At 36.5% G+C, this 25,149-nt stretch overlaps 1 protein-coding gene across 1 annotated transcript in view; it reads right to left on the bottom strand.

Moving 5' to 3' along the window:
• Positions 1 to 656: 656 nt before the first annotated feature.
• The window catches only part of LOC106875927 (protein pygopus), a 40,292-nt gene continuing 15,799 nt past the window's right edge, over positions 657 to 25,149 (bottom strand). The window contains exons 2-3 of the mRNA XM_014924240.2: positions 20,333 to 20,397; positions 657 to 1,524 (exon numbers count right to left, since the gene is read on the bottom strand). Coding sequence (XP_014779726.1) covers positions 1,066 to 1,524; positions 20,333 to 20,397 — 524 coding nt within the window. The 3' untranslated portion in view covers positions 657 to 1,065. The remainder of the gene's footprint in view (positions 1,525 to 20,332; positions 20,398 to 25,149) is intronic.

The raw sequence follows: 25,149 nt of genomic DNA, 5'->3' as shown, positions 1-25,149 counted from the left end.
TGTGATTGTATTTATTATATACATGTGTGAATATATATGTATGTGTATACATACATGTATAAAATCAATAACGTGAAATTCGGAGAGACACTTGCAAAATTATTCAGGCCTCAATAAAACCTAATGTGTCATTTTGCTTTTAATTTCAAATTTTGGCACAACGCCAGCAATTTCAGGGGAGGGTGTAAGTTGATTACATCGATCCCAATGCTCAACTGGTACTTATTTTATCGACCTTAAAAAGGACGAAAGGCGAAGTTGAACACAGCAGAATTTGAACTCAGAATGTAAAGCGAATGAAATGCATTTTGCCTGGTGTGCTAATTCTGCCAGCTCGCCGCCTTGTTTTGTGTTTCAATATTGAGTATTCTTTTCTCCATTTTATTTGCCCTTGTTGCATATATGTGTGTGTGTGTGTGTGTATGTGTGTTAAGTATATGATAGAAATAAATACATACTTGAATGAATACTTTTGTTCAATATAATTTTCAACCTAAAATTAAATAAGTTTTAAATCAAGTGGAGGAAGAGGAAGACAAAAAGAGGAAGAGAGAGGGAATGAAAGAGAGAAAGAGAGTCAAGCAAAAATGCACAGTAGTCATGAACAAATCAAAGGCAATGCCTTGAAAAAATACAGGTTGTCTAACACGAAGATATTATTATGCAGTGGACGGCTTTAAACAATTAGTTCTTTATTGCTAGTTGACAAGAGGTGTTTATTGTTTGTTCGTCTCTCTTTTTTTTTCTTTTAATTTATTCAAAGAAAGTAAAAGATAAAAAAAAAATGTAAAAAGAACTTAAAAAGGAAAGATTTGTCTGTAGAATGACACATGATATATGAAGATGTTAGTAATGATTGATTTGGCAGCAATCATATTCTAATACAGTTCTTTTGTTCAGTGTTATGATTATGAAGATATATAAATATATATATAAATGTGTATATATACATATACATATATATATATTTATATATGTGTGTAGTGATGTACTACTGGAGATAAAAAAAAAAATCAGAATGAAGTTGTTGTTGTTGTTGTGTTTTATTCCTCTGGCAAACTTGCTTCATGGCTTCATCTTCACCAGTGGGATATTTTTGGTCGATAGGCATTTGTCGCAGACCCATTCTGCATAGACCTCTGCCCTTAGCAGGTGATAAGCGTCCTCTGTCAAACCAGTGCAGATGCGATGGAACCAGAAGTTACAGCCGCTCTCACAGAGAATGGCCTGGTCACTGTCGTGAACCTCTTTATGACAGGTGCCGCAAGGGTAGATGGGCGGGGCATTAGGGTTGGCAGGATTAAAGACCATCGACTTGTTTCGCGGGTAGACCTTCTCAGAGGGGCCGGATGGTGGCCCAACAGGTTGGGCATGTGCCATCATTTGTTTGTTCGGCATGTTCAGAGATGGTATTGGTTGGTCATCAAACGGATTCTGTGCAAAGATTGTGTTGGTCTTTGCACAGCTACCCGGATTGGGTGGCACTGGAGGGGGAGGAATCAACTCGGGTATTGTGGGGCTCGGCTAGAAAAAGAAAAAAAGAAAAGAAAACAAAGAATATTAAAAATACTCATTCTCATAGATACACAGTAAAAAGACATAATCAAACATTAAAAACAAATGTATACAATGGCTTACCTGTAACATATACAAGATAATTTTTAAAAATCACATGCATATACACATACATGGACACAGATAAGTAGCATGTCATAGAATATATGAATAAATCAATAATTAAACCTTACAACCAATGATGGCACTGGAGTTGATGATATTTGTTAGACTGAAATAGTGATTGCTTAATTATTAGACCTGCTTGTTCACTTTACAAGTTATAACGCTAAAACTATTTTCAAGTCAAGCTTAATAAATATCTTGTATGAAATCAATTCATAGTTTAAGAAGTTTGCTTTACAGTGGCATGCTTCCACTTTTGACTGCATTATTCCAACATTCTGGGCAAGTTTTTGCTTTGGTACATGGAATGAAGAAAGATCAAGGCTTTTTGGGGTTTCTGCAATGCAAATGACATTAACCATTTACAGTACTAACATCTGATAGCTCTGCAATTTTCTGAGCACCTACCAATCAAGTGAACATATTAGCCAGACAGACTTCAGATTCACTCTAAAATAAGAGCCAGATGGTTGGGAATATTCAAGTCTCTATTAAAGTAAGTTTATGTAGCATCAACTGGTGACATCAGAGTTAAAGGGGAACACAAGAAACATGAAACAATCAAGATGAAGAATGTTATGAAAGCTGAAAGATCACTCAGCCAAGCAAAGGAGTACCAGGTGACATGTATGTCAAGAAGAATATGGAAATCTACAACACAAGGCGACTGGGAGTTTCAACGGAGATAACTTTATGTGGTCCACAAATCAGATCTGGGGATAGAACTGAGTGGAAGGTGACACAGTGGTGGAGTGGTATAGTAGATAATCATTAAAGCTAAAAGACAGGCCTTGAGAGAATGAACGAAAGGTGCAAGCAAGAAACAATACTAGGTAGCTGGATGAGATGGTAGATAGATGTCAGTTATATGAAGCTCAGAGAGAAGCTGAAAGAGGTTTGTCAATGTTCTGCATTAAGAGGATTGGAAATATAAGATGTAGGAGATCGCATGCTTGTATGAAACAGGATGTTGTCGGTAAGAGGTGAGTGCATAAAGATAGTGGCACATACATCTTCACTGATATTGGGAAGAGACATGAAAATGTTACAATGAAAGGTAAACTGCATGAGAATAATGAATGAGAATCAGGATCTAGTTTGACTGGATTCAGAGGGATTCACTATTGAAGTTGACAGCCATAAAGTCAAAATAGCTGTAAATCTTTTAGCAATTAAACTGGCCATATCCAGTCCAAATATTCTATCAATTTTATGTTTAAACTGACCAGATCCAGCCTCTTACAGTTACCCTACAATGTCATTTTAAAAATATACAATCACATCACAAAAATCTCAGAGCTACAATATAACGCTGGATTAATTCAAAATAATGTGAATTACATTTGACAGAGTAATCTGAATGCTAAAAGGTTAAGGATATGAAGGGACAGATTGTAACTGGATAATCATAGGTAGTTGCTGACATGGAGTAAACATCTGGTGATGTAAGATACATACTAGTCACTTGAATAGTCAATGAGGTGGTGCAGGAATGAGTCTTTCTTGTAAAGTTGCATCATCAACCCTTTTACTGCAGAAAGCAGATATATCGACTAAAAATTTTATTACCTTTAACTGTAGGAAAGCAGTTTTATTTACATAGCAATCTATCTTTTGTTGAGAAATGTCATGTTTGAAACTATTTTCTGTAGAAATATGTTGAGTTTGGTGAAGCAACATGACTTGCAGAAAATAACCAATTCTATCTTTTGGTAGGTCATCTTATCTTTTACATGTTTCAGCCATTTGACTGTGGCCATGCTGGAAAACTGTCTTGAAGGGTTTTAGCCAAACAAATTGACCCTAGATTTATTTTTTTTAAGCCTAGTACTTATTCTATCAGACTCTTTTGCTGAACTGCAAGGTTACAGGGACTTAAACACACTAACAGCAGTTGTCAAGTGGTGATGAAGGATAAAGACACACACACACACACACACACACATATAAATATAACAGGCTTCTTTCAGTTTCCATCTACTTGCAAGTCTTTGGTTGGCCTAAAGCTATAGTTGAAGACACCTGTCCAAGGTGCCATGCAGTGGGACTGAATCAGGAACTATGTGGTTGGGAAGCAAGATTTTTACCACACAGCCATACCTGCAACATCATTACTGAAATAACCACAGAATTTAATATTGCGGTTAAAATGATTACTACAACTACAACTACTACGACAACTACTACAGGGGCAAAAGAAACACTCCACTAAAAAGCAATCACAGAGCTATCAAATTAATCATCTGTTTATTAAGGGATAACTTGAGGATAAATGACAACAACTACCAAAGCACGTAACTCTCACAGAGTACAATGGTCTACCAAAGTGTAAGAAAAGTGTGTTCCACTGAGTTGCAGTGTTGAACGCAATACAATCTCATTAGATGGATATTACTAATCTTATCTATGAAACATTAGCGCAGTTCCCTCGAATGATGTAAACTTCAGGCCATGGAAACTCATGCAATCAACAACAGGTGAATTCCTTGAGGAACACACGCATACACACAAAATGCTAATTCGAATGTGGATTTTTTTTTTTTTTCTTTTTGAGGGTGAGTGGAACTTAGTTCTTTTCTTTCTCTGTCACACTGGAAGAAAGCAACAGCTATGGTGAATGAGATAAAAAAAAAAACAGAGAAAGAAAATATCATAAAGAGTGGTAGTGTAGATAGATAGACAGGTGGGAGATTAGTGGGTACTGTCTCACAGTCAGCAGCTTTTAAGACAATCAGTAAAATATAGGAAGGGATAATAATAATAAAAAACAAACAAAACAAGAGTGGGAGAGGAAGAGAGACTGTGCTAGTAAAAGAGGAGAGATGGAAAGTAAAGATAAAACTTTACAACAGAGGAGGGAACTTTAAGAGATAATACAACAAAATAACAGAGGTACAGTGGGTGAAGGGGCATGGCTCAGTGGTTAGAGCATCAGGATCACAATCACAAGGTAGTGAGTCTGGTTCCAAGACAGGGATGTGTGTTGTGTTGTAAGATCCTTTATTTCATGTTGTAATCCCATGGTCATTCATGACCAAAGGGGGTCTTTTTACAGTTAGTGAGCAAACTGTATTTAGGATGAGAGAGAGAGAGAGAGAAACCTAAAAGATACTGAAATCAGGTAATGATACACTGAAAAATGAAGAGGAGTAGAGGCTAAATTTTGAAGGGATACATGTGTGTGTGTGTGTGTGTGTGTTTTCATATATACATATATATATCACTCACTCTCCTCCTGATTGCTGATGAGATGGATGAGTTCAATGTACCCAACGAAACTTTACGCCATATGAAACCAAGTAAAAAAAAAAACAAAAGAATGTATATATATATATATATATATATGACTCTTACCAAATGTGTTGAGTGTCTCTTTTGTTTGTTTACTGATTTGTGCACGCACACACACACACATAAATATATTCCAAGAGAGTTAGAGGTTGTGAATCCAACCAACTAAGGGATAATATCTATCCAATATACTACTGGTAGAATACCTAATTATTAGTATAGCGAGATATATATAGAGGGAAAGATAGACAGATGGTACAAGAACAAATGTAACTGATCCCAGCATCTGAAGATCCCTTCTCACCACTCAATGGTTGTTATATCTTTTTGATAACATAATAGGTTAGATAGAATGATTGTCTATATTACAATAACCAATAATATGTTGTGCATGTAAAGTAATATTACGATCATTAAATTAGCATTAGCTTATCTCACTCTTTCTCATGGAACCCCTAGGAACCTTTTGCGGAAACCTAGGGTTCTGGGAAACCCCGGTTGAGAAACGCTGCTCCAACACTGAGCCACCATACAAAAGTTACCTCAAAAGTGAATGGTAAAATGATGATGATATTGACGACAACAAAACCCAAAAGGTCTAAATGTCCATAGTCGTAGACTTTATCAACTCGTACAAAGTAACAAGGAAGAAGCAATTAATAAATTTGGTTTAGAACTCAAGCAGAGAATATTATTCTAAAAATACAAAAAGAAAAATGCATTTGTGCTGGTGTTGCGTAAATGCACCTGTGCCAATGGATGAGTGGCAAGAGGTGGGAGAGAATGAAGGGATGGATATTGAGTGTGGGGACAGCGGCTAAAGAGAGAGAGGGGGGAGGGAGAGAAAGAAAGGGCAGAGGAAAGAGAATTTGTGATGAAGGAAGCAAGGAAACAGGGAAGGGGATAAAAAAAAATAGGAGGGAAAAAGGAGACTGATGTAAAGTGGTTGGTGTTAGGAAGGGCATCCAGTCATAGAAACTTTGTCAAAACAGCCAATTAGAGCCTGGACATCTCTCCGGCTGATCAGCTCCTGTCAAACCATCCAACCCATACCAGCATGGAAAATGGATGTTAAACGATGATGATAATGATGATGATGATGATGAAAACAGTAAAAATAATACCTGTGACATATGTATATTCAGTGTTAGATCAATCAACTTTGCCCCTTCAATAGAAATTAGTAGTCGTGTGTGCCAATGTAAAATTGGCTATTATTAACTGAAGTCTCTTGGTTAATGTTAGGTTTAATGTGAGTTTATGTGAGTAATATTATTACATTAGATTTTTATGTAAAGAATAGATTATCCTCAATTCCTGAAGCTAAATCTATCTCCCAATGTCTGATGCATTGCTTTATTTGATCAGCTTCATTGGTAGGATTGCTTCATCATCATCGTCACTTAACGTCCGTTTTCCATGCTGGCATGGGTTGGACGGTTTGACTGGGGACTGGCAAGCCAGTAGGTTGCACCAGACTCCACTTTGATCTGGTAAGGCTTCTACAGCTGGATGCCCTTCCTAATGCCAACCACTCCAAGAGTGTAGTGGGTACTTTTTACGTGCCACCGGCACAGGAGCCAGTCAGGTGGCACTGGCATCAACCACGTTCAGACGGTGGTTTTTACGTGCCACCGGCACAGGAGCCAGTGGCGGGGGTGGGATTCATTTGGATTAAAAGGTATACACAGGATAATATGAAGAAAAGCATGATTGAGATGGGTAGTGGCAAGAGGCACAAGAGAATGAAGAGATCGATATTGAGTGAGGGGACAGCGGCTAAGGAGGAAGAGAAAGAAAAGGCAGAGAAAAGAGAATTAGTGAAGAAGGAAGCAAGGTAAATGAAATAGGAAGGGGACAAAAAAATATAGGAGGAGAGAAAAAGGAAACTATAAACAAGAAAGATAAGAAATTAAGGAAAGTAGAAGCTTAAGCAATTCTTTTTTTCTTTTAATGGTTTCAGTCATTGGGCTGTGGCCATGCTGGAGTTTTAGCTGATCACATTAACATTTATTTCATCAGGTGGCAAATTGGCAGAACAGTTAGCATGTCAGGCAAAATGCTTAGTGGCATTTTGTCCGTCTCTATGTTCCGAGTTCAAATTCCACTGTGGTTAATCTTGCCTTTCATTCTTCTGGGGTTGATAAAATAAGTACCAGCTGAGCACTGGGGTCGATGTAATAGGCTTATGCCCTCTCTGGAATTGCTGGCCTTGTGCCAAAATTTGAAACCAACCTTATTTAAGCTCAACACTGCGAGCTGGCAGAATCGTTAGCACACTAGGCAAAATACTTAGTGGCATTTTGTCCGTCTGTATGTTCTGAGTGCAAACCCTGCTGTGGTCAACTTTGCCTTTCATTCTTTTGAGGGTTGATAAAATAAGTATCACTTGAGCAATGGGGTCGATGCAACTGACTTATCCCCTCCCCTGAACTTGCTGGCCTTGTGCCAAAATTTGAAGCCAATATTTATTTCATCAGTATCTATAGTCAAACCACTGAGAAATGGGACATAAAAGGACACAATTTACACAGTAACTCTGATTTGTTCTTATCCATTCTATAGTTATTGCTTGACTAAGGTCAAGCATGATGGGAGTAGATTCATGATCAAAGGCTTTCCCATCCATGACCATATTTTCTTTTTGTATATCAGATGTGTCTTCTCTTATCTAATCTGATGATTTGAGGGTGTGATGTTACTGAAATTCAGCTATTATTTCTAGTAAATCTGGCACAAAGGTTCCCTCATTAGCTTGTAACCATTCTATAGTCAATTTATCTCATTTTGGCTGAGAGCCCTGAGAGCTAATAAACTTGAGTTGACCATCAGACAATGAAATGGGAAGTGGGTGATTTTAACATGATAATCTCACCTGCTTGATTTAGCAATTGATGATATGATACAGGATACACCCTGTCTGAAAATAAAAGATTGGAAGTACCCATCTGAGCTAATGATATCATTGTAATATAATTAAAACTGTGATACCAGTTGCATACTTTTCTTTTTTGAGCCTTTAGCATTCAGATTTCTGTTAAATGTAATGCTTACTTATTCACATTGATATGAATTAGTCAAGTCTCATTTTGTAGCTTTGAGATTTCAATGAGGTGAATGTTTATCTTTAGAATAATATTGTAGGGTAAGTGTGAAAGGCCAGATCTGGTCAGTTTGAACATAAAACAAATAAATTTTTTTGCTCAGATATGACCGGGTTAAATGCTAAAGAATTAAGGCAGATTTGATTATTGAAATTAGACTGCTAATTCTAGTAGGTTACATGGTCCTAAGACTGTTTAATATGGGTAGATCTGTAGTTAAAGTACCACCATCACCATCACCACTATTATTAATAGTAAGCTGGTGCTTAAGACTCACTTGCCCAACATTAGTCAAAGAAGGGGAGATAATGCACGTAGGGTCTTTTCAGATGCACCAAAACCCAAAGGCTGCGAAGGACTGGCGTCCCGTCCAGCTGGGGGGAACACATACGCCATAGAAACCGGGCCCATGAGCTTGGATAGGCTTGATAAGGGCGCATAAAAAAAACAAAAGGACAAGACTAGATGGATGAAGTTTAGTAATGCTGTGGCAAGTTACATGAACAATATTTGGACAAGAATACTTGTTACAAGGTGATCGATCGTATTTAAATTAAAACCGTCCATAAAAATCACCAGAATGTTTTTTCTTTAACAAAGAAAAAAACAAAAAAAAAAAAAAAAAAAAAAAAAAAAAAAATCTAGCCAGTGGAAAAGCAATATCTGTAACCTTTTATAGAGCTTCCAGGACAGCAGAGAAGTAACTACAACTCAAAGGTTGCTGTAGTAACATGAAACACACATATTCATATATCCTTAGACCAAAGGAGAAACCCCTTTAAATCATTGATTATTTTCAAAATTAACTAAAAACCATCAGAAGAGTATTTCATTAGAAATATGGTAATCAATTCATTTCTCTGATACTGGATCTAGTTGCAAATGGCTATAAAATATGTTTAATGAAAAACATTTTTTTAATCTAAAATTAAAAAGAAAAGCATGTTAGTTAATCTTTGTATTCATGGATCTAACAATTTAATCAAGATAATCCATGCTATCAGTCCAACACATACCAGCATGGAAAATAGACATTAAATGATGATGATGATAATTCCAGATGTATGAACTAAATCAGGTTCTCAGGCAGGGTCCACATCACCTTTGGAGGTTCATTTAAGATTTTGTTGTTAAAGTCTATGTGCAATAGTTGAGCGAGATGAGCGTGGCCGTTGCCAGTACCGCCTGACTGGCCTTCGTGCGGGTGACACGTAAAAGCACCCACTACACTCTCTGAGTGGTTGGCGTTAGGAAGGGCATCCAGCTGTAGAAACTCTGCCAAATCAGATTGGAGCCTGGTGTAGCCATCTGGTTTCACCAGTCCTCAGTCAAATCGTCCAACCCATGCTAGCATGGAAAGCGGACGTTAAACATTTAACATTGAATGGCTTTGGCAGTCCAGTAGAGTTCTAAAAGGAATCAAAGGGATCCATAGGTAAAAAATGGTTGAGAACCACTGGACCAAACTAAAGCAAATTGCATGTGAAAGTTCTTGGTCAAGTGGTTAGACTGTCGAATTCACAACTGTAAGATTGTGAACCTGATTCCTGCAATGGGTGGCACACTGTGTTCTTAGGCAAGGCAATTCATTCACAGTGTGTGCTCCAGTCTACTGTGCTGAAGATGAGTCAGCATCAGAGTGGCAGCTCATATAGTATTAGCCCAAAATCTTTGATGGTTAAGGCATACAGGAGATGATGAAGGCAATTAGTTGTAGGCATGGCTGAGTGGTGAAGAGGTTTGTTGCACAACTACATGATTCTAGGTTTAAGCCAACTGTGCAACACATTGGCAACTGTCTTCAACCAAAGCCTTGAGTCAACCCAAAGCATTGTGAGTGAAAATAAGAGTTTGAAAACTGTGCAGAAGTTCCTCAGAGGGATCACAGCAATTCTTGGCTCTTTAGTTTCCTCCTGACTTAATCTACACCAATCATGGAGGCCCTTCAAAGATGAAGGGTGCCGCTCAGCCAAAGAAAACAAGAATGTGTGGTTAAGAAAAATGCCATTTACTGAATACAAACACCAATGATGTTTCTTTTGAACTTATTTCTTCCTTATTCTGTATTACCCCCAAAATGCAACTACACACTCAACCATATATATTCTTCTGTGACAAGAACTAAAAGATAACAAAAAGAAAACAACAGGCATGGCTGTGTGGTAAGAAGCTTGCTTCCTAACCACATGGTTCCATGTTCAGTTTCACTGTGTGGCACATTGGATAAGTGTCTTCTACTATAGTCTGTGGCTGACCAAAGCTTTGTGAGTGGATTTGTTAGACGGAAACTGAAAGAAGCCTGTTATATACATGTATGTACATGCACACGCATGCATGCATATGTATGTGTGTGTGTGTGTGTGTGAGTCTTTGTCCTCCACCACTGCTTGACAATTGGTGCTGACGTGTTTATGTCCCTGTAACAAGCATTGGGATTGATACATTTGACTAAAAATTCTTCAAGGTGGTGCCCCAGCATGGTTGCAGTATATTGGATGAAACAAGTAAAAGATAAAAGATCCTGTGTAAGTCAAAGGGGAGCTTGTAGGGGCTACAGTTTCACTCTGGTTTCATGGCATAAAGTATGACATTCCACTGGATGGGTTTGTCAGTCATTCAAATCCAGTTAATTTGTTATCTGTCTCAGAAAGCCAGATGAATTGAACATGTGTCTACTTCAAAGTAAACTGCCTAAATATCAAATGGAATAAAAAAAATGATATAAAATGCTTGTAGAGGATTTGAACACAAGACCTATGAGTTGGAAATCTGTTACTATATCTAGTTCACAAGCTTTCTTCCATCAATTTCTGTGTGTCATTACTACAAATCCTACCACCACTCTATTTCACTACAGCTTCTACTATCATATTTATTTCTAACATCTAAACCCATAAATCTACCAAATGCACTGCCATAGATTTTATTACTCATACAATTACCTGTTCTCCTTTTCATTCCAGCCAACATTTTTCCTTATGACTCACTAAACATCACTTCTTATCTTTCTTCACAATCTAGCCATTATTTTTACCAAATATCCCAGCACTCACATATACATTACAGATTCCGAGCCAACAAGGAAAGCTTCTATCATGGCCAAATTTCCTACAAAATGACACCATATCATTTAAAGTAAATAAATAAAAACAGGAGGGACAAAATGTGATCAAAACAGGAATGTTTCTGACAACAGGTCTATCAAGTATGATTAACTTTGGGTCAAACAACAACAATGTTATAGATTATAGCATACACTCAAAAACTTACCCCTATTCTAACTTAAATAAAGAAACTGGAACTGCATGAGAAAGACAGAGATGATAATTCTGTCTCAAGAGAAGTCTGTTGCCTTTCTTAGCAATTTTGTTTAAAATTCACGTCACTGATCTAACGACATGTTTTTTTATTGTTATTGTTGTTGCTATTATTATTATTATTTACTTTATTTATTTATATATTCTTTTGTCTGTATTAGTGTTGTTTTTATCTTTCTTTTGAGACTAATTCATCAGCCATTCCACATTCCGTGTGTTGTTTCAAACTAGCATAATTTCTAATGTGAAGTAGAGTGCCAGCTATCAGTTGCCAGAATTAGTTATGATGAAAGCAACAAAAGAAAGATACAAAACAAAATGGGAAAAAAAATTGCATAAAAATACAAAGAAAAAAAACAACACACATCTACATAAACACAGAAAAAATATTTAAAAAAAAAAGAATAACAAGTCAAGAATTTTGGAAAACAGTAATGACTTAAGAAAAAGGGAAGAAATATCATTTCACAGAGAAAGAAAAAAATTAATTAGAAAACCGTCTTTTATTAGATTATGGTGAAATAAACAATGAATTTCATTTCTGAAGAAATCAAAAGAAAACTACAAGTGAATAATTGTAACAAAGACTATTTAAGTAAAAAAAAAAACAAGAATATCTATAAAAAAAACAAAACAAAAACAAACAAAAATACTAATATGGTGCAATGGGCTGACAACTCAGTGGCTGAACATTAAATTTTGAGAATATAATAAGCATGCTGCAAGTAAATTTTACTGCTTAAAAGTAATTGAACTGCCATAGAGAGGAAACCCTTTGGATTGTTGTCGTGTAAATGAGAATCTCTAGCATTGGTTTGTCATCTTGGTCTTTATTTCATGTGAGATAACAGGACTGATAATGGTAACTGCCTATATCGGATTACATTTCTACCAATGTTACTTTGCAGAATATAAGTACTTCCCAAATAAACTGGTGCTAATATTTCAGCTAAACAACTCAAGGTAAAATAAATGACTCACAAAGGGATTTAAAATATCAAAGACAGAAAAACATAAGCCCTTCCCTTCATGTTTGACAGATGAAAGAAGAAAAAAATGCTGACTAGAGATATTCTTTTGGAACTAACACATTCTTGTAAATAAACTAGCATGAGAGAGTGAGTCCCTTCATGTGCAAGAAATAGCAACCAAATCACACTCAAACTACACCTATCATTTTGGAAAAGGAAGGAATCAAAGGGGTCCATAGATAAAAAAAAAAAAACGTTGAGAAATACCGTAGTAATGCATTTCTTAAAATAATGTAAATTGAGGCTAAGAAGGATCTAACAGTAACAGACAATGAATGCCACCTCTGGATAATGGTAACATGAACCTTTCTATAAACAAATCAGTCGCATCAACTGGCAACGAAGACTTATTGGGGCAAGCGAAAGCGAAATCGGGATGGCACCTGTACCCAGCGTCGCCTTTCTGGCACTTGTGCCTGTAGCATGTGTAAGGACTTTTGAGAGAGATCGTTGCCACTGCCCCTAGACTGGCTCTTGTGCGGGTGGCACATAAAATACACCATTTTGAGTGTGGCCGTTGCCAGTACCGCCTGAATAGCCTTCGTGACGGTGGCACGTAAAAGCACCCACTACACTCTGAGTGGTTGGCGTTAGGAAGAGCATCTAGCTGTAGAAACTCTGCCAAATCAGATTGGAGCCTGGTGTAGCCATCTGGTTTCACCAGTCCTCAGTCAAATCGTCCAACCCATGCTAGCATGGAAAGCAGACGTTAAACGACGACGATGATGATGATATATATATATATATATATATATATATGTATATGTATAGTGTTGTAAAGGGATTCATTTACTTAATTTAATCCTGTAAATAACAAAGAAAATATTAAGAGATGAGAAGCAAGCCCAAGTAGTTGAGTGAATACATCAATATCAGTGCTATGTGCATAAGTGAGCATGCGTACAAAGACATACCAGCATTTAGTGCACTATTAATATACAACACTGAGAAATGACAATGCATAATTTGAACTGGCTTGACTGTCAAATCAGAACCCCGTCCAATATTCCCACCGTTCCCATTGATCATTACTACAAAGCTAGATAAGAGCCTCTGAACAAAGAATTACAAGCATTGAATGTGTATGTGTGTGTGTGTGTTGTTGTCATCATTATCATTATTATTGTACATTTGCTGTTCCATACTTGCATGGGTCAGCTAGAATTTATTGGGGGAGATTTTCTACTGCCAAATGCCCTTCCTGTCACCAACCCTCATCAGTTTCCAAGCAAAGCAATGTTTCCCCATGACCAGACAGACTTTTCATAAAGGCACACATATACATCATGGGCTTCTTTCAGTTTCTTATTTCTTTATTGCCCACAAGGGGCTAAACATAAAGGGGACAAACAAGGACAGACAAAGGGATTAAGTCGATTACATCGACCCCAGTGCGTAACTGGTACTTGATTTATCGACCCCAAAAGGTTGAAAGGTAAAGTCGACCTCAGTGGAATTTGAACTCAGAACGCAGACGAAATACCGCTAAGCATTTCACCCAGCGTGCTAACGTTTCTGCCAGGCTTCTTTCAGTTTCTATCAACCAAGCTCACTCATAAGGTGCTTCACAGTGAGACTGAACCCAAGATCACATAATTTCACAGCTAGGAAAGAAGCTTCTTATTCTATATTGGTACAATAGAACTACTTATTTAATAAGTTACTTCCGTACAAAAGGTTTCCAATCATTCAAAGTTACTCAACAACAACAACAAATACTACAACATCAACTACAACAACAACAAGATGCCTATAAAGAACAATGTACAGATATGGTGAATATGAGCATGTAAAATGCATCTGGTTGAGACAATTTCAGATTCCTAAATACACTTTCTACAATAAATAATACATAAGTATCTAATGACTGATTAATGACATAACAGTGAGTAAAATATCTTCTATATACAGTGCAGGACTGGTTAAAGAAGTGACTGTTATTCAATGAACATTAAGGTCAGTTTGCCTAATATCTAAGTGTATTTGAAGGGTTTTGTCACGTGGCTTTCCTTAACAAAAATGACAAAGGTGCAGTGCTATCCAATAAAATATTTGTTACCTGGACCCTAGGGAGTAATAAAATCCCTAGTGAAAGCTGATCGTTTACATTTTTGTTTTAAGTGTTTTGATTATATATAAATATTGTTAACTGTTGGTACAACTTCTAACGGCAAGTCAGTTTGATGGGGACTAACAATATATTGGGCCGCTAAATACAGAAAAAAATAAAGAAAAGAAAAATAAACGATTATAACAATAAAAATAAAATTCTAAAGGGGGAAAAAATAACAAAAGAGAAACACATTATGCATACTGTTTCTTAAAATATGAAATTTATGTAAAAACAAAAAAATCTCAGTCTCTCAGCATCCACATTCTCTGGAAAAAAAAAAGAAAAAAAAAAGAAAGAAAGGAAAGGCAAGAAATCGAATCCTACTTTTCTCTAAAAGAATCTACACTAATATTTCTTTCTAATTCTGACACAAAGCCAGCAATTTTGAGAGTAGGTGGGAGTCAGCTATACTGACCCTTGTGCTCGACTAGTACTTATTTTATCAATCCTGAAAGGATGAAAGGCAAAGTCGACCTCAGTGGAATTTTAATTTTATCCAAATTCCATAGTCATTCTGTTAGTTCACTGTCTTAATCTGGAATATAATATGGAAGCATAACTACATATCTCTTAATAAATAAATAAGAATAAAAATCACCCCATTATTTGTAATAAAAAGTTGATCTAAAGTGTAATGAAGATCAATTTAAACAATTACTTAAGTGAGTTTTCTTGCAAGCCATCTATTACATACTCTCTTTATTCTTTTACTTGATTCAGTCTTTTGACTGTGGCCATGCTGGAGCACCACCTTTGGTCGAGCAAATCGACCCCAGGACTTATTCTTTGGAAACCTAGTACTTATTCTATCAATCTCTTTTGCCGAACCGCTAAGTTACAGGGATGTAAACACACCAGCATCGGTTGTCAAGCGATGTTGGGGGGACAAACACAGACACACAAACACATACATATATATATATATATATATATATATATATATATACACATATATACGACGGGCTTCTTTCAGTTTCCGTCTACCAAATCCACTAACAAGACTTTGGTCAGCCCGAGGCTATAGTAAAAGACACTTGCCTAAGATGCCATGCAGTGGGACTGAACCCGGAACCATGTGGTTGGTAAGCAAACTACTTAACACACAGCCACTCCTATGCCATGTAGAAACTTTTTCGTCATTATCTACCAAAAGGTGTAAATTCTAAAATGTTATAACTATTATAGGTGACGTAGTTGCTCTACAGTCTTACAAGAGTGAAGGCATGTGGCTTAGTGGTTAGGGGTATTCGGCTTACAGCTGTAAGGTCGTGAGTTCAATTCCTGGCAACACGTGTCCTTGAGCAAGGCACTTTATTTCACACTGCTTCAGCCCACTCCCCTGCTAAAAATGTGTAGTATTTGTATTTCAACAGACCGGACTTGTCACATTCTGTCATGCTGAATCTCCCCGAGAACTACGTTAAGGGTACATGTGCCTGTGAAGTGCTCAGCCACTTGCACATTAATTTCATGAGCAGGTTGTTCCGTTGATTGGATTAACTGGAAACCTTGTCACTGTAATTGATGGAGTGCCAGTAATGTTTTGCAAAGAAGCCTCTACAAGGTAGCTTGAATTGTTAGAAATAGTAGTCAAACTTCACTCTTCTACCTTAAAAAAGTCAGGATGACCTTGGATGGAATACTTTGGATTCATGGCAAGAAATTCTAGTTAAAACAACCATTCTATTGGAAACTGATCGACCTGAGTAACTAGAGTAACTAGAACAGCAGACCCAATCTGGTTGGTCCCAAATAGGAAATTCATAAGTGGGGGTCATCCTTGACTTTATCTCATTAATTTGAGCAATTTTCAAAACTGCTCTAAAATCCTCAAGTTATTTTCCTACTTCCTTTTTACTAGTCTCTGTCACTGGACTGAGGTCATGCTGGGGCACCACTTTCAAGTTTATAATTGATTATAATGACTTTAGTCCTTAACCCATTCATGGCGTAATGTCCTGAAAACAGGATAGTGTGACTGTGTGGTAAGAACGTAGCAACGAGAAAAAATGCCACTAAGCATTTCATGCAGCATGCTAACAATTCTGCCAATGCTGTAATTCAGTACCAGGCAGTGACTCTCATGGATTAACTGGTTGCAAGTGTTAATATGTATGTGTTTTATCTTGATGTAAAAGATGAGCTACAGCAAATATTCTGTTCAATACCACAGATTTGCTTGATCTTAACCAGCAGAACATGTCCCTTAGTGGCTGACAAAATGTGCATCTATGATCATGAGCAGAAGTAGTGGGTAAGCATCATTGCCATGTGTGGAGAGGAATTCTTTGGGGCTTTATAATTTACCGTTTGAAACGTGGGTGTTTCGTTCATCGTTCCTAAATAACTTTTATTCAGGGACCTTTTGAGCAGGATGGGCTACTCAACCTGAAGAAAATTCTAACTGATGCCTACTCTTGTTTCCATGTGTGGGGCTTTATTCCACTGGTCTAAACTCTCACTATGTAGGAACTGAATATACTTGGGTCTGTGTATGTGCACTCAATGCCTGAAAAGTGGGTTAACTTGTTTTTAATAGGGAAGAATTTCAGAAAGTACCCCACATTTTATATGATATAGTATGCACATTTTATTTCTACAAGTGCAGACGTGGTTGTGAAGTAAGAAGTTTGTTTCCTAACCACATGGTTTCAGGTTCAGTTCCTTGTGTGACATCTTAGGAGAGTGTTTTCTATTATAGCCCCAAGCCAACCAAAGCCTTGTGAGTGGATGTGACAAATGGAAACTGAAAGACCATAGTGTGTGTGTGTGTGTGTGTGTATATTGTGCCAGTGGAACACTGAAAGTACCTAGAAAACACAGTAAAACGATTGCCATTAGGAAGGGCATCCAACTATGGAAACCAGACCAAAAAATCAGCACTGGTCATACCAGCCAACCCATGCCAGCACGGAAATCAGACATTAAAGGATGATGATGATGGTATGTGTGTGTGAGTTATACTTGTGTTTGTCTCCAACTACCACTCAACAACTGGTGCTTTGTTTGCTTATGTCTCTGTAACTAAGTGGTCTGGTAAAAAGGGAGATCAATAAGATAAGTACTAAGCTATAAAAGACATAAGCACTTGGAGGAGGGTCAGTTTGTTTGACTAATGCTTTCAAGGCCATGGATCAGCATGGCTGCAATCCAATGACTGAAACAAATAAAAGATAAAAAGAAAAAGACAGAAAGAGGTTTTGAGAACAATATACACACACACTACAGTTGGCCTGGGGCTATAATAGAAAACACTCTCCTATGGTGCCACACACACACTATGGTCTTTCAGTTTCCATTTACCATATCAACTCACAAGGCTTTGGTTGGCCTGGGGCTATAAAAGAAAACACTCTCCTAAGGTGCCACACAGGGGACTGAACCCAGAACCATATGGTTAGGAAACAAACTTATTTCTTTATTGCCCACAAGGGGCTAAACATTGAGGGGACAAACAAGGACAGGCAGAAGGGTCAAGTTGATTACATCGACCCCAGTGCGTAACTGGTACTTAATTTATCGACCTCGTAAGGATGAAAGGCAAAGTCGACCTCGGCGGAATTTGAATTCAGAACGTAACGGCAGACGAAATACCGCTAAGCATTTCGCCCGACGTGCTAACGTTTCTGCCAGCTCGCTTCTTACCACACAGCCACTCCTGCACTTGTAGAAATAAAATGTGCAGTGAGGGTCAATATCCATTCAACTGTTAAAAATTTGTTAATATAGGACATAAGTCCATGCCACCGATACTCAAGCAGTGTTAATGCAGTCATGTAGAGACAAACAGATACATACACACACACACAAATATTAGACTTTGGTACAGTTCACAACTACCAAATTACACTCACAAGGTATTTGTCAGCTTAAGGTTAAAGTAGAAAATATTAACCCTGAGTGCCACACAATGGAATTGAACCCAAACTATATGGTTATAAAGAGAACTTCTTAACCACACAGCCATACAAGAGTTTAGTTCATCTAATCCATTTCAGTATCTGGATGGTAATTTATTCATCTTTGTTGTTGTTTAGACACAAGTTATTTTTGATAGAGTAGATGTGTGATGAAAGACATTCCAACAGTGACCATCCTGTATTTCATCTTTTTTTTTCTTTATTAAAAAAAAGGGTAAAGACCTTCTCTGGTCATGAATGACATGGGATTGCCCCTAGAAAGTTAGCCTCCAAGGCACAAGCCCGAGCAAGATTGTTTTGTGGAAGACCAGCTGTCGTCCATGCATACCAGCTTCCCATCTTCATGCCACTGATGCTATCCAAGAGAAAAGCAAAGGCTGATAAAGGTTGGAACCAGTGATGTCATAACTCATTTCTACAGCTGAGTGAATTGGAGCAAAGTGAAATAAAGTGTGTTGCTCAAGAACACAACGCACAATGCAGTCTAGGAATTGAACTCACTACCTCATGATTGTAAGGCTAACACTTTAACCACTGAGACATGCGTATTTTTTTTATTAGATATAGTATAACTAAGATGCACTATACTAGGTGCAGGAGTGGCTGTGTGGTAAGTAGCTTGCTTAACAACCACATGGTTCCGGGTTCAGTCCCACTGCGCGGCATCTTGGGCAAGTGTCTTCTACTATAGCCTCGAGCCGACCAAAGCCTCGTGAGTGGATTTGGTAGACGTGAACTTAAAAGAACCTCGTCATATATATGTATATATATGTGTGTGTGTGTGTGTGTGTGTGTGTGTGTGTGTTTGTCCCCCTAGTATTGCTTAACAACATGCTGGTGTGTTTATGTTCCCGTCACTTCGATAGAATAAGTACTAGGCTTACAAAGAATAAGTCCCGGGGTCGATTTGCTATATCCAGTGTTATATTTCTCCTTTTTTTTTTTGCAGGATGAAAGATGAAACTTGAAGGAGATTTGGCAGCAATTTCTAGCAAGTCAGTTGAGCTGTAGAGGCTCGCTAGTTACTTAGTCGTAATTTACTTTATATTAACGCTGGGGAACTACAAACACAGACAGCTGAGGTAAACTTGAAACAGTTGACAAAGCCGAGAGAGAAACATTACCAGTATTTCCTGGTTGAGAGCCCCAAGAGCATTGTCTTTGTATTTTATAAATTCACTGTTCTGTTTTATTAGAACCAATACAAGCTTGTAATCATTTTAGTGGTGGCTATCAGAGTTTTATTGAGATAATGAGAGCAGACATTACAGCACTTAAATGTCCAAAGCTGTTTGTCTTCTTTTTCAGTAGGAGATCCCATTGTCCAAAAACAGAAGTTAAACCTGTAGTCAGGTGGTGTGTATTACTATACTATCATTATATTAAGCAACACCTTGAAGCACCGTTTTTGTTGTTCTTTAAACCTACGTAGGTCCTAATTAAGCAGAACTATGGTGAAAGGCAATCAAACTATGACCATCTGTCTTCTATTTTTCTTTTAAGGAAGAGTATATCCTGTACTAAACTCTACAGTGTGTAATTTTTCTTAATGATGATATTTCGAAGATGATCATTTTCTGGGAGGTCAGACATTTTTCAGTCTTATTCTGACCTCGTCAGCTTTGACCATTATTTGCTGAAGTAATGATAAATGAATCACTCAATAACTATACATATTTTTGGTAAAGGGAAAGAGAACAATGTAGAAATTAAAGAAATCAAGAGATATATTAGTCTGCTGCTATCTTTTACAGTATGAAAAAAAGTAAAAAAAGCCTTTGCAAAGAAAAGAAGCAATGAAATGATAAATACAATTACAGAGATGGAGGAAAGCAAGGTGGCAAAGCAGGTGAAGTAAACAAAGTGATGACTATACCTGTGAGTTGATTGGTGTGGGTGTTGCATTCTGAAGCTTAAGTGCTCTTTGATTCCGGACATCAGCTGAAAAATAATAATAATAATAATAATAATGGTTTCAAATTTTGCCACAAGGGCAGAGGTTGAGTCAATTACATCAACCCTACTGTGTTTTCACCGGTACTTAATTTATTGACCCCGAAAGCATGAAAGGCAAAGTCTGGGGTTCTTTATGGTCATTCATGTGTGCAATCTGTATTAACATACATATTCTGTATATATTGTGTTTTACATAGGGGTTCATCATGTGCCCATCTGTATACACACATATGCACAAAATTCTTTCAGTTTCCATCTGCCAAATCCAGTCACAAGGTTTCAGTTAGCACAGAGGTTACAGAAAAAAGATTTTATCAAGGTGATCTTCAAGGAGACCTGAACCCAAGACCATATGGTTAGGAAGCAAGCTTCTTAATCACACAGCCACATAGTGGCCATGTTGGGGCACCACCTTGAAGGGTTTAGTCAAGGAAATCGCACCCCCAGTACTTATTTTTTTCCATAAACCTGGTACTTATTCTATTGGTCTCTTTTGCCACACTACTAATTAATGGGGACATAAACAAACCAACACCATGTTGTCAAATGGTAGTAGGGAGAAAACACACACTCGCATACACACACACACACACATATATGATTTGCTTCTTTCAGTTTCTGTCTATCAAATCCACTCACAAGGCTTTGGTTGGCCCGAGGCTAAAGTAGAAAACACTTGCCCAAGGTACCACACAAATGGGACTAAACTTGTAACCTTGTAGTTGTGAAACCAACATCTTACCACACAAATATGCCTGCACCTATACGTGTATGATTATACACATATATTTATTGATATTTTACAGTAAGTGAAACAAAGCCCTATTTGAATTCTCAGAGGAAACCTGACAGTTATAGACTCAAAATTCTTTCAACAGCGCTTACCAAAAATACAAAAATTACAAAAAAAGGAAACAGAAAAAGCAAACAAATACTTGATGCTAAAATGGAGATAAAAGCCACCCCTGCTCCAATCCTACAATCAAAATGGACAACAACAAAACACACACATGCATATATCTTCATTCTTAAAGGTAGACCGGATATTGCTTATAATAGTATGTTGGGAGAATACGAAATATATTAAAATCCTAAATGAAAGAATCACTTTATTGGTTAGAAATCTACCTAGTAATTGGTAATGTGAAGAATGAAGACAGAAGAATAGGTTAGAAAGAGGAGAAAGAGAGGAGAGAGAGGTGACTAGTTCTGAATGGCACTAATTTACCATTACGTTCCTTTTAACTGGTTTCTTTTGTTTGTTTGTTTTTCTGCTTTATATTTTTATTATTAAACTGATTTATTCATTCTGACTTCACACAAAAATACATTACCAATTTATACAATACACTTCTATTGTTGCCTGAATATCTCTAAAAAAAAGACCATAATATTTCTCAAACCATCAATAAAAAAAAAAAAAAACATTATTATTATTATTATTATTATTATTATTATTATTTTTATTACTATTATTATTATTATTATTATTATAAAAGCAATGGAGCTAGCAGAATCATTAGCACACTGGATGAAATGCTTAGCAGTATTCCTTTCAGTTGTTCTGAGTTCAAATCCCACTGAAATCTACTTTGTCTTTTAACTTTTTGAGGTTAATAAAGCAAGTACCGATTGAATACTGGAATCGATGTAACCGACTATCCACCATCTCCAAAATTTCAGGCCTTAAATTTCAGTTCTTAAATTATTATTATTACCCAGTTCCACTTACATAATGTGGATCAACCTGAAGCTATGTTAGAAGACACTTGTATGAGGTATGGCATAGAGAAATTGATCTCAAAATCATGTGATTTGTGAAACAAACTTCTTACCACACTACTAACTTTAGAGACTCCATGTTATGACCAGGATTAACAGCTATACCAAAATTTGCCCTAGATTCAATACAAAGGTAGCGTAATGATGTATCCAATGCTGTCCCTCCAACACTGCCTTGAGTGCTATATCATCTGTATGATGTGGTAAATATTCCATCAACATTGCCCAAATGATATAGGTATCATCTTTAAAATTCATCCAAAGCTTGGCCCCCGTGCTGTCCATTCACTACAGAAATCATGTTCATGTTGTATCATAACACTACAACAGAACTATTTCACCTTAACTGGCCCTGCTTTCTTCAACATCGTGCCAGCCCACATAAAGGAGAAAGTAATTTCACGGCATTCAAATAGTCCCTAGATGATTACCTCCCACAAACACCAGACAAACCACCCACATCCGGATATGTCTCTGAAAACAACAACTCTCTTCTCGAATGAACTATAGTGCTCAACAGCTGACTGTATCTCTTCCACTGTATCAAATTAGACATGGCCCGAGTCAACTTTGGCTGAAACTTATCTAAGTAATCTAAGTAATGTTCTTAATTTTGAAAGATTTTTTTCCTTAAAGAGCCAGTGCTTTTCTCGTGGTAAGAAGAGAGTGAAAGATAAACTTAACCATGAATAAAATACCAGTCTTAAGCAAGTAACATTCTGATATAAACTGGCAGAATCTAGCCTTCAGAGTTATATGAGCTGTAACGTAGAATAAAGTGTTTTACCAACAGTGGATTTGAACTTATAACCTTATGAGCAAATAACCCAATGTATTATTCACTACTATATTACCTCTATAATGGTTTCAAATTTTGGCACAGGGCCAGCAGTTTTTGAGGGGAGTTTTGAGCATAGCCAGTGAGCTTGTTAAAAAATATTTATTAGTGACTGAGGCAGTATTAACACCAAGAGGTAGCATTTATCCCCACTAAAATGTGGATGTTCAGTTCATTGGACAAAATGGTCATGAATTATATGATGCAAAAATAAGTAAAACTTGTATTAGTCACAGTTAGAACACCTTTGAGCATAGGCCTGCTTAATAGAGGCTAAGTTGAGGCTAAAAAAACTACAACTACACTATAACAGTAGATAGATAAAGAAGCAAGATGAGGTTAATAAAGGCAAGTTATCATTTCCTAATGTAATAATGCTTATTTATTCACATTGATTTTGAATTAATCTTGCATTATCTTGTAGCTTTGAGATTCAACGAAGTGATTGTATATTTTTACAATGACATTGTTAGGTGAGGCCAGAGCCAGACAGTTTGAACATAAAACAGATAGAAAATTTGGGGCCTGATACAACTGGTTTAAATGTTAAAGCCTTAATTCAGTTTTCTTTTACTTTCTAAATTATATAGTACATATATATCTTTGCTACAGAGGTGGAAGATATAAACTAGTTAGTTTGAAGAAATTACACAGTAAGAGATCCTCCTGATATTTACCACTTTAAAAAATATTAAGTACCATCCAAAATTGTGAAGGAGGGTTCAAAATTTAGACAAATAAACAAGAGAGGAACTGAGAAGACTGGAAAAAGAAAGAAAACCTAAAAGCACTTCTTAACATCACTAATAAACTGAGAATTTCAATGATTTTGAAAAAGAAAAAAAAAAAAAAGGAACCATGTAAAACAAAAATAAAGAAAAAATGAAAAAGAATAATTAAAATTCACAGATTTGAGAAACTTTCCAATATTTAGCGTGGAAGCAATTTACAAACTCTTGTGTCAATGCTAAATTGCTCTCAATATTTCAAGAAGAATTGAAATCGTGAATTCCCAGAAGGACAACATTCTTGATAACTGTTTCAGTTATTAGCCAATTATTAATGGTGCATGGGCAGACAATAATGATAATAATTGAATCTTCAAATGGAAAAACTGAACAAGTTTGTGCCGAGATTTTAGAATAAACATGCCGAGTGATTGCAAAGAATTATGAAGAGAAATTCAAAGAAAAGAAAAAGTAAAGAAATGAGAATGGGTCATTGTACTCAAGGTTACAAATTCAAATAGTTGTTGTTGTCATCAAGCATTTTATAGAATCTAAAAGGAAAATTCATATGGTCTTCTGAAGTATGGCTTCATTATATTAATACATGTAAAAATATACAAACTTCATCACATCATGAAAATGCATCTCTGAAAGAGATGTTATTCAAACATCATTAACAGGTTTTAATGAATCAAAATTTTACCATATTAATAAAGATTTTTCTCTCATATTTTAATGAGAGTCTTTTAAGCACTTTTTTTTTTTTTGCATCTATCACAATGGCATGATATTAAGGAACTAGACAGACTGTCACATGGTATCATTTAAAATCTTACGACAGATATGGAATTTTACACATAAGACTCATTTGGCACCACTCTCTCATAACCATGTTTACAATGAATTTTGGAAAATAATCAAATCTAGAGGGATTAAGTAAAATAAATAAAAAATTTTATTATTAAAGTGGTGTTTGCATAATATTTGAATTTAAACAAGGACTTTCCAAACTTTTCATATTAGGCAGTCTACTTTTTGGAAGTAAACATTTTTTTATGAAACATTAATTAAATTTTATCATTGCTTTTTTTGTTATTGTCGTCATTATAATGTTTGTTTTTCCATATTTGCATGAGTGAGACGAGAGTAAGTTGGGACAAATTTTTACAACTGGTACTGTTCCAGTCAGCAAAGACCACTGTTTCTAAGTGAGGTAATTTATCTTTGAGTCTACTGAACTAGTCCAGACATGCTTCATTGTGGACTGCAAACAAATATCACCATTAGGAAAGCCAGTTTTCAATGAGACATAAAATAGAAAATCATGCACACAGACACATACCCATTTGCATTATGTGTATGTGTGTGTGTGTGTGTGTGTGTGTGTGT

The sequence above is a fragment of the Octopus bimaculoides genome, chromosome 2 (genome assembly GCF_001194135.2).
Source record: "Octopus bimaculoides isolate UCB-OBI-ISO-001 chromosome 2, ASM119413v2, whole genome shotgun sequence".
NCBI classification, from domain to species: Eukaryota; Metazoa; Mollusca; class Cephalopoda; order Octopoda; family Octopodidae; genus Octopus; species Octopus bimaculoides.
The sequence above is the reverse complement of the archived record's forward strand: the minus strand, read 5'-3'. Positions and strand labels throughout refer to the sequence as shown.